This window comes from Rhea pennata, chromosome 4 (assembly GCF_028389875.1).
Source record: "Rhea pennata isolate bPtePen1 chromosome 4, bPtePen1.pri, whole genome shotgun sequence".
Taxonomy (NCBI): Eukaryota; Metazoa; Chordata; class Aves; order Rheiformes; family Rheidae; genus Rhea; species Rhea pennata.
This window is the reverse complement of record NC_084666.1, coordinates 16,264,751-16,278,248: the sequence shown is the minus strand read 5'-3', so window position 1 is coordinate 16,278,248 and position 13,498 is coordinate 16,264,751. Positions and strand designations below refer to the sequence as shown.

The window sequence follows — 13,498 nt, the reverse complement described above, 5'->3', positions numbered from 1 at the left end:
CCTCTCCACCATTTTTGTTCAGCCTCAGAAACTCTTCTGAGCACAATCTGAGTTACTCTAGGAAGAAACTATATATAATCTTAGTACTTCACAACAAAGAAAATATAAAAATTTCTTCTAAAGCACAAATGACTACAGCCAAAGAAATGTTTTTATGTTGCTGAGTCACCACTGCCTTTTCTGAGCATGCTCCAGGAAGTCACTTTTAAAAGCAAGATGTGTAACACCTGAAAAACTTAATGAAAGCAATCAAAAAAAAAAAAAAAAATAAAAACAAGAAAGAGCAAGACAAAGGCTTCTAAAAATACAAAGGCTTCTAAAAACTACCAAGTTATTTTTCCCCACAAGTAAACCAAATTTTAGTGTTCTGCTTTTGTTATTTTTTGTTACTATATTTCCAAAAAAAGGACAATTTTTGGTTTTTGGAAAAATCTATTCATTTTCCTCAAATGGCAGAAAAGCATAAGGAAAATACAATTCTGTTTTCTTATAAAGAAAATCTTAATATTGCTCCTTGTTGTTCCTACCAATGCGGTTATCCCTAATTCAAGTTCAGTACTGTTTTACATCTAGCTTGCAGAGCTGTAAGAGAGTTGATTAGGAAATAGAAAGCAACTGAAAATCGAGCACAGTATCAATATTTGTGCCTGGCAAGAAACACATTCAAATCAGCTCTAGATAATAAATCCCAATAAATCATCTGCTTCTCAATTCTAACACATATTTCATGAAGAATATAACCATTCCTTTTGTACTTTTTTTATAATCTGTTCTAGTCCGTGTATATTGGCTTGTTTGTTTCTGAAATACCTAGAATTTAATTTTCTATATGTTAATTTCAAATGACATTGGTAGTGGAGGGAAGAGAAGGTAAAAAATAAATTGCACAGAAATGTTATGTCTAGAAAGGGAGTTTTACCAGCAATGTCTAGAGATTCACTTTCATTCAATATTGCAACGTTTATCTCAAGGTTTTAAGGGCTAAGAAAAGGATATTTATGAACAGTAGAGTGAAAATGAACTAATTTATGTACTAAATTCAGTTCATATTCTCTTAATTGTAAAGGGTTATTTAATCTTATAAAATGCATTTTGAGAAAAAGGCATGGAAAAAAATCATTTTAACATGATTGCTATATCTACCAAAACAACCACCAAATTCACGCATCCAGTTCCAAAAAAAACCCCTAATTTTATTTTTACTAAAAGCTAAAATAACTTTTTTCTTTTGATCGTGTCTGTAATGCTGACTTAACTTTTTTTAAGTAAAGCCAAAACACTGTGCCATCTATAAACAACTTTTTGGCAGGCACTAAATTTAACTTACAGTGAATCATATTTGACATAGGTTTTTCAAGTTCATGAAAGGAAAAGCAGTTAAGTTTCACTTCCTTTTAAAATGGATTTTCAAATCTAAAACCTAAAGCTCTGAACTAGCACATACAGTGTCTGTTCTGCATTGTGCAGAACCTGAGACAAGATGCTTAGTCATACTCCAGATATTACAAGCAGCTAAATCTGAAACACGTGCTTAACATTCCAGAGACTTTCATTTTACTGCTGTGGTTAGATAAAAGATGCATTGTTTTAGTGTGCTTACATTTACAAAAATATTCTTATGACAAGTTTTTAAGTAACTAAAGAATATTTTTAGTTACAATAAAGAATGTTATCCAATAATAAAAATAATAAACAACAATCAATAAAATTGTTAAGCCTGCACTTTCCACAAGCAAATATGATGGTTTTCTAAGTAAACGCCAGATTTGCTGTGTTGAAAAGAAAAAGCCACGGGGATTAGATAAAATTTGTGTTAGATCATTTGGGGGGGGGGGGGGAGGGAGCTGTTAAAGTCGCTAGAAAGTTACAGAAATGACAGAAGTGTCAGCTAATTATGACTGAACAGAAAAGAGATAGGGAGGAACTAAAAAGCTATTCTAGGATGTATTCTCCCCTTCCCATTTTCAGTAAGTAAAAATCACTAAGGAATATTTCTCTCACCTCACTTTTAATAATGTAGCCATTTCAGTTGAAATTGTATCTTCTAAAGAGAAATGGTACCTTACCAACCTATTTAAATAACAGTACTCAATTATTCTATTTAAATTCAGATGGTGTGTGCATAGTTCTCTCGCAGCCAACTAACCCCCCCCAAAAAAAAAATCCTTTAAACTCATCACTATCTACGGCTTCCATCTGTTTTAGTTCATCAAACATAAAACTTACAGAATTTTCATTCCAAGTGTATGATGGTGACACTGTTTTAAAAAAAAATCTGAAATGCAGACCAGAACACACACTAATAATTATAGAACCTTCAGTGAGTTTTCATAAGTTCATATATATGGAAACAATTAATTTTAAAAACTTAAACTTCATCTTGTCTTATGCACACTGAAAACTCTTTGGCGGAAAAATATTTTTCATCTATCATAATGAATGATGATATAAATAAAAATAGTGTCTTTTTTGTGTTCTCTGTGCTTCTGAAAACTCTCGTGTATTATAAAAGCAAAATGAAAACGGTGAGATGGATGGGGAACAAAGCAACAACTTCCTGAAGTATTTGCCAGATTAGTCTGCACAGGAAAACTGGAAGAACTGATTGGTTTTTGTGTGTCAGAGGAGCTCATGATTGTGTATCACAATAGAAGATATGAATTCTCTAATTTTGTGCCTAACAGCAGATTTACTTTTTAATTTCCTTGCTGATGATAGATTTTGGTTCAGATAACTGGGGGGGGGGGGGGGGACGATGAATTACCACCTGAATGTATTAAAATGAAGCAGCAGGGCTTTCGAACAGGGATAATCTAACTACTTACCTTTTCTCTGATGACATACCATGCTTTTAGTCCGTAACAGTTACCACTGGGTTAACCGTTCAGAAGTTTCAACCTTTTTGTTTTACTTAGTGATGCTTTGTAGATATGCCAAAACGGCAGAAGCTGAATTTTTTAGTGGACTTGAATGATAGGATTGTTAAAACTGGAATTCACTCTCTGCATTATGAAATTAGAAATGATATTTAAAAACATCTGAGAAAACATTAATTTCAATGTCCACTCTAAAGAAGTGGAATATTAACTAATTAAATTTCTTACCTATTCAGTGATGTTTTGTAGACACTTTCAGCACTAAATAAAAAGCTTTTGGCTTTACACTGTAAATCTTACAATCCTATTATGTGCTATCTCAACGCAAGAGGTCTTCCAATTGATTACGTATCTTGAGAGCACCATAAGCAGACCTTAGCAAAGAGTATTCAGTAGCAGGAGAGAGGCCCTTATGTATAATGTATATTACATCTAGGGACCTCTAAAGAGGGAGGTAATTAAGTATATGAAAATAAGAAGTAATTTATTTGCATTTTCATATGCATTCAAATTCAAGACATACTGCACAGCAAGAATAGCATAGCAAGCCTGAAGTCTTGAATAATTTAAAAGTTACACTATGTTAGTCTAACTAATACCACAAATCAAATAGCATTTGATCAAGCCGAATAAAACGTCTTGGGCTCCCTGCTCCCAAGGTCAGAGGCAAAATACATCAGAGAATAAGTATGGAAAAATGTAACTCAAGTGAGTTACTACTCAATGAATACAAGAGTCAAAACTGAAGTCCACAAATACTAGCTGAATGCTTGCTGATGTAGCCAAATAGCTTCAAAAAGCACAAAAAAGAATCAGTATTTTAAAGCCAAGCATACTTCTGAATTATCATTAAAGACAAAGTATATCCCCCAGGGTCTTTGAAAAAATATTTAAAGGACAAAAATTGAATTTGTCAGTGATCTTAACTTTCTTTTCAGCTTCCACTGCAAAGAATGAAAAAAATAATAGGCTAATTAACACTGGTAGTAGTTCGGTTCACCTCCCAACCCCTTTTGGCTAGCTGCAACATATCAATGTGCCTTCACAAACTGGGGTAGAACTTCCTGCAGCAAAGAAGCTGATTTCAGATAAACCTAACTGAATTTTCCATGGCCAGGGGAATGAGGGGAGGGCTAGAGAAACCTATGAAGATGCTAAGTTCTAAACAACTATAAACAAAAGTTTTCAATAAAAAACAGATTGAGAATGAACTTTCATATGGTTTAAAAAAATGATTAATTTGCTATTTTAATATGAACTTAGATTCTAAATTAGCAATCAGTGTTAATGCAAATATTCAGAATGGGTGACCCTTTTTTTCTTTATTTAGTATAACAACATACCTTTAAGTGGATCATGCTCTGCTCTCATAATGTCAATAAGGGAGTTTTCCAAAGAGTGCATATTCAGACTGTCATACATTCTATTTCGATCCTAAAAGAGAACAAAATCCTTAGTATTGGAATACAAAATCTGTAACTTGATAGGAAGACAAAAGTGCCTTCTAAAGGCTTTACGCTCAGACGCTATAGAGAAGGACAGTGATAATAAATTCAGATATCTTAAGCTTTTACAACAGTGAATTTAATAGCACCCAAATATAAAACTAGAAATGCACTGTAAAAAACCCTACTGTAAGTGTACTTTGATGGCCTGTATTTGTCTAACAAACTGCCTAAATCAGTTCTAGTGATCCACAGCGGAGCTAAACATTAGGTTTTTTAATGAGGGAGATTAATGCCTGCAGGGCCTCAACCTCAGTTCTTGAAGAAGTTACTCAGTAAAGTGGAAAACAGCAGAAAGAGAAGCATGGTTGCCCCATAGGGGACAATCCATTTTCTTAGTGCTTGGGTAAGTAGCTTGCCTAGGCTCTTCGACACCCCTGCTGAGATTGGGCTTTCTGTTTTCTGGGTGACAAATCTGAAACCTTTTGCTTAAGAAGACTTCACTTACACATGGGCAACACTGAGTGGTTAGAAGTTGGAAAATTAAAGCTAAACTGCAAGAATAGAAAACCCCAAACCTCACAAAGTTTACTAATAAATTATCAGCCTATGACAAGTTCTTGCAAGTATGAATAAAAGTTACTATAATAAATTATTAGTATTTTAAACTTATTCTCAACCAAGGCATTTTCTTCCACATTTTTTGATGTGTCCATGTTGAACGGAGAGGGGAAAAAAAGACTACTTGTAACTTCTTTGGTCTTTCTGGAATACCTTTAGAGACCAAAACCAGTCTGCCTCACATTCATTTATCTTCTGTAGTTGCAATGCTTTCTGGTTGGACTATACCACACTTAAAATAATCTTGTAATTCTATGCAAATATCTGACTCTGTCCCCATGATTTTCCATGACACTTCTGCAGGACACAGATTAATTTCAAACTATGTCCCTCAGCAAGCAGGTATTCTTCAAGCTTTGGAAGGGAAAAGCAAACTCTGAAATCTATGTTTTCTGAGTCAGAAACCATGACTTATGAACAGCTCTACAAAACAAATTATGATGAAACAAAAAAAATTTAATCCAATTTGGAAAGTTTAGTCAACTTGATACAACATTGAGATTAAGACAGAAAAGTCCTCTTTTCAGCTATCTCCCCCCACTCAGCTAAAGAGAATAGCTCTCTGTAAGTAAGAGACAGCTCCTTATGGAACAAATAATCTATTATGTTTAGTAGGTTTTATTTTATTTTTTTTTTTGCAAGCCTTTAAGTAATGTGAATGGTAAACAAAACCAAAAACCCCCAAAACACCTAGGTTTCTCTTGTCTTCTGTCATGTCCCTGACCAAGTGCTGTAGAAGCTGTGTTAGCTTGCATGCAAACAACAAGGCTCCAACACTAGCATAGTTCACAGCAACTTATTTTGGGGCTATGTTCTTTGCATTCAGTTCCGTAGCTGTCCTGAGGAGCAACAGAACAAAACTAAAGTGATTATAATCAGCTTCCATGCCCTTGTAGGTTTGTTTCTCAACAGCACCTATGAGAAGAACCTGCTTGCTATATCAAATTTGCTTTCTATAAAAGGTGTGAGCAGTGGCAAAGCTGTATTGTTATCTACAGATTGTGAAAGACAATTCTGTCCCTCAGCATTCAGAATTTATCTCATCATAACTTTTAATGAAGTCTTAAATTCTGCTGAAGTCTGTACCTAGTGGGTAGTAATCTCTCTGCAAAAAACAACACAGTAAACTGAAGGTGCAATACTTGCTACCTCTTCAGCTGACAGGGCAAAGTATTGGTAAAAACTGGGAAAACTAGAATTTACTGTGCATTGTGACACCTGATCTTTGTTACACAGACTCATTTAGTTAGCACTTATTTATATTTTTAGCATTGCTACAGACATACTGAGGTAACAAATGAACCTCTTCTACAGAAAATATTCATTAGTGTAGTCTTAACTTTGCTCTGAAAAATAGAAGAGGCTTGTAAGAATCCCTAATTCTGGCTCACTTAGTCACAGATCTGGGGAAATCCAAAAGTAAACCATATAACACACACTTCTAATTTCTTTGTAAGCTACTCCACTGACTAATGTAATGCAATACTCATAATTTCACCCTCACATCATTCCATTTTGCAAACTTTGTGTTCCTGATCAGAAAGATCCTGTGCTGTGAGAAGTGAATTACTAAGGGTAAAGAAGAGGATGGGAAAAGTTCATTTCTATAAAGTTGAAAAAAAATGTTGCTTCCTTGAACTGTATTATTTTGTTTCTAGCTGTGAAAAATATATCATTTTTATATTGCACAGTGCATGGATGTTGTGAATACACAAAAACAAAGCAGGATTTAAATAAGGGAATTGTATTCTGCTATTCCATCACCCAAATTTACACAATCTACTCATGAACTTGAGTAACATCTAGGTAATCAGTGCTTCAAACTTTTAAAGTCTACTTCAGTTCACACTGAACTATCAAAAACATAACGAGCTACATAAAGCAAAGTTGAGCTCTGTGGCTCATCAATCCTCTGCTAGAATCACAAAAACTGTGGTTGTTTTGGAAGGCCAGTTTCACAGTGGAACATCACAACCTAATGTTGAAGTTTCTCTCAGACCTGATAGAGTCAACTTCTCACAAGCACTACATGTTCTTCTAATAATTTTTAATTTCTTTTTAACTGTGTAAGTATTTGAATTCTGCTTGGCCTATCTCTCTCCAGTGTCAGAAGCACATCTGTACTAACATACTGCTGAAAGTGAGATTTTTTTCTTTCTACAGATTCAGGGGTATATGACTTTGTTATAAATTGTCAGCACAAGTTAAGACTATGTAAGAAAGCTTACAGAAAAGTGGTAGTTATGTCTGTATTTTTACAAACATACAATGTAGGGGAAGCATCAGGTATCTCAGCGATAGGATACAGCTAGTGCTAGAAGGCCTTTTTGACAATCTCATACAAATTACACTTAGTATAATTTGGAAGACACACTCCCCCATACATCCAAATAACAGACTGAATGGGAGGAAGGGCAACTTCCTCTGAAGAATTAATCTCAGCACTAGATTGTTGGATAAATCATTGTTCTTGGCTTAATGTATTTAGAATTTCTAAACACATCCACACAATTTATGCAAAGACTATCCTGTTTGCCTATTTGTAGAATTTCAGTGGAGTCACTGTACTTAAAGTATTGTCACTTATACATAAAGCAAATATATGGTTGTAAACTACTAAATAATAAGTAGAATTTTGATAATCCTTAACCATAAACCTTCAGAAACAGATGCTCATAGTTAAGCAGCTAAATACCTTTTAATTTTAGGCATATGCTTTAAAATACCAATCTTTAAAAAATCTTGAGGTAAATCAGAATTTTAATATCGGTATTAAATTCAGTAAATGCAAGTATCTTTAACACACGTTCTTTTACATGTCCCTTGACATTACAAAGAAATATACCATCATTTGATTCAAATATAAAACAGTTTAGGAGTAGCAGAGATGATGGAAATGACTTATGGACAAGTTATAATGCTTATAGTCAGTTCAGAGTATAGTTTTTCCTGCCTGCAAGAAAAGCAGCTGTAGAACTTGCTGCAGCTCTGAACTTGCTGAATTGACAAAATCTTTTAAAAGCATAATGATTTTTTTTCATTACTTTCCAAGGTAAAATGTTAACAATTTGTTCCCCCCCCCTTGAAAATGATCCTAATAGAAATGTGTTCTAAAACTAGAACGCAAGAGCTCATTTAACAATAAGGCAAAGTTTTTATAGCCTACAAAAAGTATCTTAATGCAATATTCACTAATAGTTTTAGCAATAACAACTTAACAATAGGTACATTATATATTCTAAAACATTATCTTTGCAAGCATCTAAGCCTTAAGTCACTCATTTTAGTGAATCATGCATATTTTAATCATATACACCTTGCTGAAACTGTAACTAGTGTCAATGAGAAACTTAATATTTATGACTTAATACAATTAAGGGCTATAAAAAAGCAAAGATCAAGCCTTAAGGAAACATACAAAATTGCTTGGTTAATTCATATGTTGTCAGTAGTGATAACTATAAACAGTAATATCTAGTAAATAAGTAAGTAAATAATCCTGACAGCAAAAATGTTTTAAGATGACACAATCAGCTATTTAAGTTAGGTAAATTCAGTCTAAAATGGACTTTGAACAGGTGCTGTGGCAAAAGCATGTCTACTTCCCAAGCTATATATGCATATATATGTATGTAAAAAAGAAAAGGAAAACACCCTTCCCAATAGCACTTACTCCATCTATACTGGAGTACTCCAGCTCAAGAATATGTATTCATAAGCTGGAAGTGAGCCAGAGACATCATGGAGATGATTAAAGGCTTGGCAGTACTGACTTATGAGGCAAGTCTAGAAAGCCTATGTATGAATAGCTTGGACAAAATAACTAAAAGAACAATAAATTAGACATTTGAAGGTGAAGCTGTTATTCAAGATCTTTCTTTAATTCTTCAGTCTCCACACAAAAATTTAGAGTATTTATATAGTCTTGAGTATTTAAATGCATGTTCATCAGGCCATAGAATAAATGTACTTCTGGATAAAATGAATACATTCTCACTTAAGATTTAACTTTAGAGAACAACCGTGCTTTTGGTAGCATGTGGTGAGATAATGCTACTTAGTGTATACAGTATTGCTCTATTAGCCCAGCTGCTGAGTATTTTATTGAGTTTTCTTCACTCTGATTCTGGCTTATGTTAATAAAATAAGTAGCATATGCAAAGCAAATTTTAAGGTTCGGCGAGAATTCTTAGTTCAGAAAGAGTTATAAAAACGTTTGTGTTGTAAGCCCCACAAACTTTCAGCCAATTCATTGCTTTAATCATATTTAATCAGTCCCATATAATTAATCTACTGTATGAGACAACCTGATGACACTTTTCTGTTGCAGGTATTGTATTAGTAAAATGAACTGGTAAAGCCTAGCTTGTAACTCGATGTCTGGGCAACTAAAGAAATCTCAAGACTAAGAGCACTTAGCAGCAAGATACTTTCAATGCCTTCAAATTTAGCATTAGCTGCCAAGCACTCAACACTTCTAGAAAAAACAGGCCACCTATTTATGTGTCTAAATACGGCATTAAGAACCTAACTGTAGCAACTTACTCTCCTTCCAGTATTGGCTGGTATGTTTATCAGCTAGATTAGTCATTTAAAATATTTTAAGACACATTTATTAGACTGCATTAAAATCAGTATCTTGAGAATCCAGAATTCTCTGAATGCAAGTGATTGTAACAACACGACAGCAGTTTAGATTAAATACTTTAAAATTAACACATATTGTGAAGCAGAATTTTAAAACTCATATTTTGGAAGTGTTTTGTTTCATTTAGAAACTTCAGTGCCTCTCAAAAATAAATAGAAAATTTTACATTTATGAGATTGTACCTTCCTATACAAATCACCAGCTGGAGTGCCATGTTCCAATACAGAATAATAAAGCTCAGCTTTTAGGACTGCAAACATTGTGCGTACTGTTTGTCTGAAGAAACAGGAAGGACAAATCAAGGTGAAAAACACCCGGACATGCAATGTATTTCCTGAACTCAAAAGAAACACAGAAACTAAATTCATATTTGTTTTAGTAGAATGTGGTTTGTTTTCACTAGCACGAAAACACAGTTAAACACTGAACTGTATTACTGAAGTGTTACAGTAGCTTTTAATGTTTCCTAGTATCTTGCAAACTAGTATATTAAACTTGCAATCAAAAATCATATAGTGAATATGAATTGTGAACACTTCATATAGCAGGCACTACAATTTAAAAATATATTAGAAATGGTTAATTATTTTCCTCATCCAAAGAATGTTAATGAAAAAACATGAATATATAAAACACTGACTTTCATGCTTTATGTTTTGGTCATGAAAATGCCTGAAGCATGTTTTTTGGGATGAATGAAGAGATTTGTATCTGGGTTTAGAAATATTTTTATCTTTTCACTCTATACTTAAATTTAGATCAAGGAATAGAAGTGAATAATATGCAGATTGCCTGACTTCTTGATGTGTAATTTAAGTGCCTAAACTGAAATCTTAGTGGCTTCGTACAATCAGTAGTAACAGGTATGTTGTTCTTAAAAAATTAGATTAAACAAGGAGCCTCGATTCTCTCTAAGAACAGAGAAATAAGCTCCTGTATTAAATTCTTCAGTTAGATGGTGTGAATACCCATCATGATTTTTACTGTTCCTTAATAATTCTAGTACAAAGTTTTCCTTAAACGAAGGTACAAGTAGTGTGCCAGAGCTAAAACTTGTAGATATAATTTTGTCTATGAAAGATAATCAATATAATTTGCCATCTTAAAGACTGAATAGGGAAAAAAAGCCTCTTACAGATATTCACAAGTAAAATGTGACTATTGGTTTGCCTCTGCTCCCATCTAAGTCAGCATTACCATAATGCATTTAACCTTTTTCATTAAAAAAATAAATCTTGAGCTCTAGAAGACTCCTCTGAAAGATGTCCTTCATAACTGATAAAAGCAAAAGCAGCTTTACTGCAACTAACGTGGCCACTGTGAATGCAACTTCAGACGGGATATGTTTCAGTTTTAACTATGAAGAACAGAAAATTTGTTTTCATCCCTTCAAATAATCCACATAATGACTTATTATGCTATCAGCAATGACATTTATTGTCATTGGTATATTAGTTTAATACCAAGTAACATTACTTTCATCAGAGTTAATGTCTGTTCTATACTGGGGACCTGTCATCAATGAAAACACCAATGATAAAGCAGCAAATGGATACACTTTGAATTTGTGTGTGATGCCTGTGTACCTTGTTTGCATCAGGTACATATTTTAGAGCATGTGGATGGGCAGATGATTGTGCCAAATGTAACTCAGGCTTTGCACAAAATACGTGATTTCAAAAATGGTTAGCAGAGTATTAATGATCAATAGAAAGCTAGTCAGTGAGGACACTGATTTTTCTATGCTGTTTTCAATTTCTAAGCTTGAGCTAGCTAAAGGTTGGAGAGAGGCGCTTTGTCTCATCCTGTACAAAATGACTACTGCATTTAAAACAGTTCATGCTCACGTGGAAAATAATTCTGCAAGCCTGTGAACGATGCACTATGTGGGCAATAAGCACGCTAACGTATGGTCACTTGTGTGGAAGCCTAAAAAAAAAAAAAGCTAACTTCTACATATAGGTAAACGCTCTCATGTAAGACAAACTGTACAAAATTAGTGACTAGTATTCTTGAATATTTTCTGAAATTGCTACTGTATCTTTAAGAATCCTCAATCTAAATACTTCAACCTTTTATGGAAGGAGAAAAGCACAGTATGAATTAACTAGATAGGAGTTTGACAACATTGCAATTGCCACTACAAGTTTTGGTGAAAAGAAGCATGAGCTCTAAACCCTATCTCAGCTTCTTCATTATGACTTCTGAAATTTAGCAGTCATTACAATGAATTAACCTTATAATGATAGTATATCAACTGAAAAATAAAAACACAAATTCAGTGTAGCAAAATAATTTATGGAAACATCTAGTGTTTCCACAATGTTAGTAGATAATACTGCAAGTCCTTACATCAGAATATTTTTACTGTGTTCTGCAACTTCGGCTTTATATATGCAAAGAAAACTTAAGCACAGATAGATCTACAATACAAATATAGCTAGACAAATAACTATTTAACTGGCTGCTCTGGTGCTCACAGACCAGACCAATAAAAAGTGAAGTGTGTCTACCATTTTTCTATGACACTACTAAAAAACCCACCAAAATTAGTGTAATTACAGAGTTGAATTTCAAAGATTTTTTTCTACCCTGTTGTACATGATTTAATATTGAAGTAGGAATGATTTATACTATTATATAGCTAGAACGCAAAAGACTTGGTTTAGATCTGAAAACTAATTCATCTACACTAGATGACTGCTGTAAAAGCTTCTGAAAGTTTGAACAGTTATATTGACCCGTAATGTGTACTGAATGAGTTTATATATTCAAGACTTGTGCTTAGCTGGATATGAATTCCAATGTAAACATCACTGCAGTTTCAATGTATGATGGCATTAATATCTAACTCAGTGCTTTGGACTAATGTGTTTGTATGTAGCCTCAGTGTTTACTTCCAACTGTTCTTGGAGCCCTTTACTGCAAAGTATTAGCTATTTGTAATCTTTTCTTTAATACATCAAGTTGAAGATGTAAAGAATGGCATCTTGCCTCCCCCCTGATCTTATCATTGTTGAGTAATTTCTGCTTGGCTGAAGTTTCAGTTAGCAAGCCTACTGAATAGAAAAGATTTTCACAAAATATGTGAATCCCTGTAACTTTTCAGGTCTGATGTATATAATTGCAGCAGAATTCAGGTACGTCCAGAATCACTGTTAGCCTCATGAATATTGCAAGTATCAGAGCTCATCTGGATAGAGCTGATATATGGCCATTTGTACCAAATGGAACCTCATGACAAAATGGTAAGAAGAACAGTAAAAACAGTAGAAAAATGGTCCCAGGGAGCACTTCTTGCCACTATTGCAGCTTTTTTTTGTCACACCCACAGTAGAATTAGCTTGCTAATTGATGTAAATACAGCTTCAGAGTCTATGACAAACTATGATAAATCAAACACTAGGTTACTTGGTGTGAAACCTAAGCAAAGCAACTATAATACCATAGGTGGAGATAAAGAACCATTGTAATTATTTTCCCTGTATAATCTTTTTCAATTTTGTTGGAATATAACTCATTCAGAAACAAAAAAGAAGCTGACATAAGAATAAGGAAAATTAAGGAATGTGCAGAATTTGCAGAATAACCTGCTATTGATTTTAAAATACATCATTTCTAAAATAAGTTGTCCAGGATTTTTGGATTAAAAAAACAAAACAAAACAAACTGATAGAATGGCAACTGATCTGGGGATCCAAAACAAAAAGGTCTCTGCTACCAAGGAATGATATGGCTAAATAAATACAGGCTGGAGAAGGAAATAAAACATTTTACCAACAAGTACCTGACGCCAGAGTTAAGTGACTTGCGAAGTCACATATGAACTCCCTGACACAACTGAGGAGTTGAACCCAGACCCTAAGCTTTAAGCCACACTTCCTCCTGTTTAACATTTCTAAATCACA

General features: G+C 33.8%; 1 protein-coding gene across 1 annotated transcript in view; it reads right to left on the bottom strand.

Annotated features, from left to right (window-relative positions):
- Nucleotides 1-13,498, bottom strand: part of CPEB2 (cytoplasmic polyadenylation element binding protein 2) — a 55,583-nt gene that overhangs the window by 36,877 nt on the left and 5,208 nt on the right. Inside the window, exon 3 of the mRNA XM_062575345.1 lies at nucleotides 4,220-4,310. Coding sequence (XP_062431329.1) covers nucleotides 4,220-4,310 — 91 coding nt within the window. The remainder of the gene's footprint in view (nucleotides 1-4,219; nucleotides 4,311-13,498) is intronic.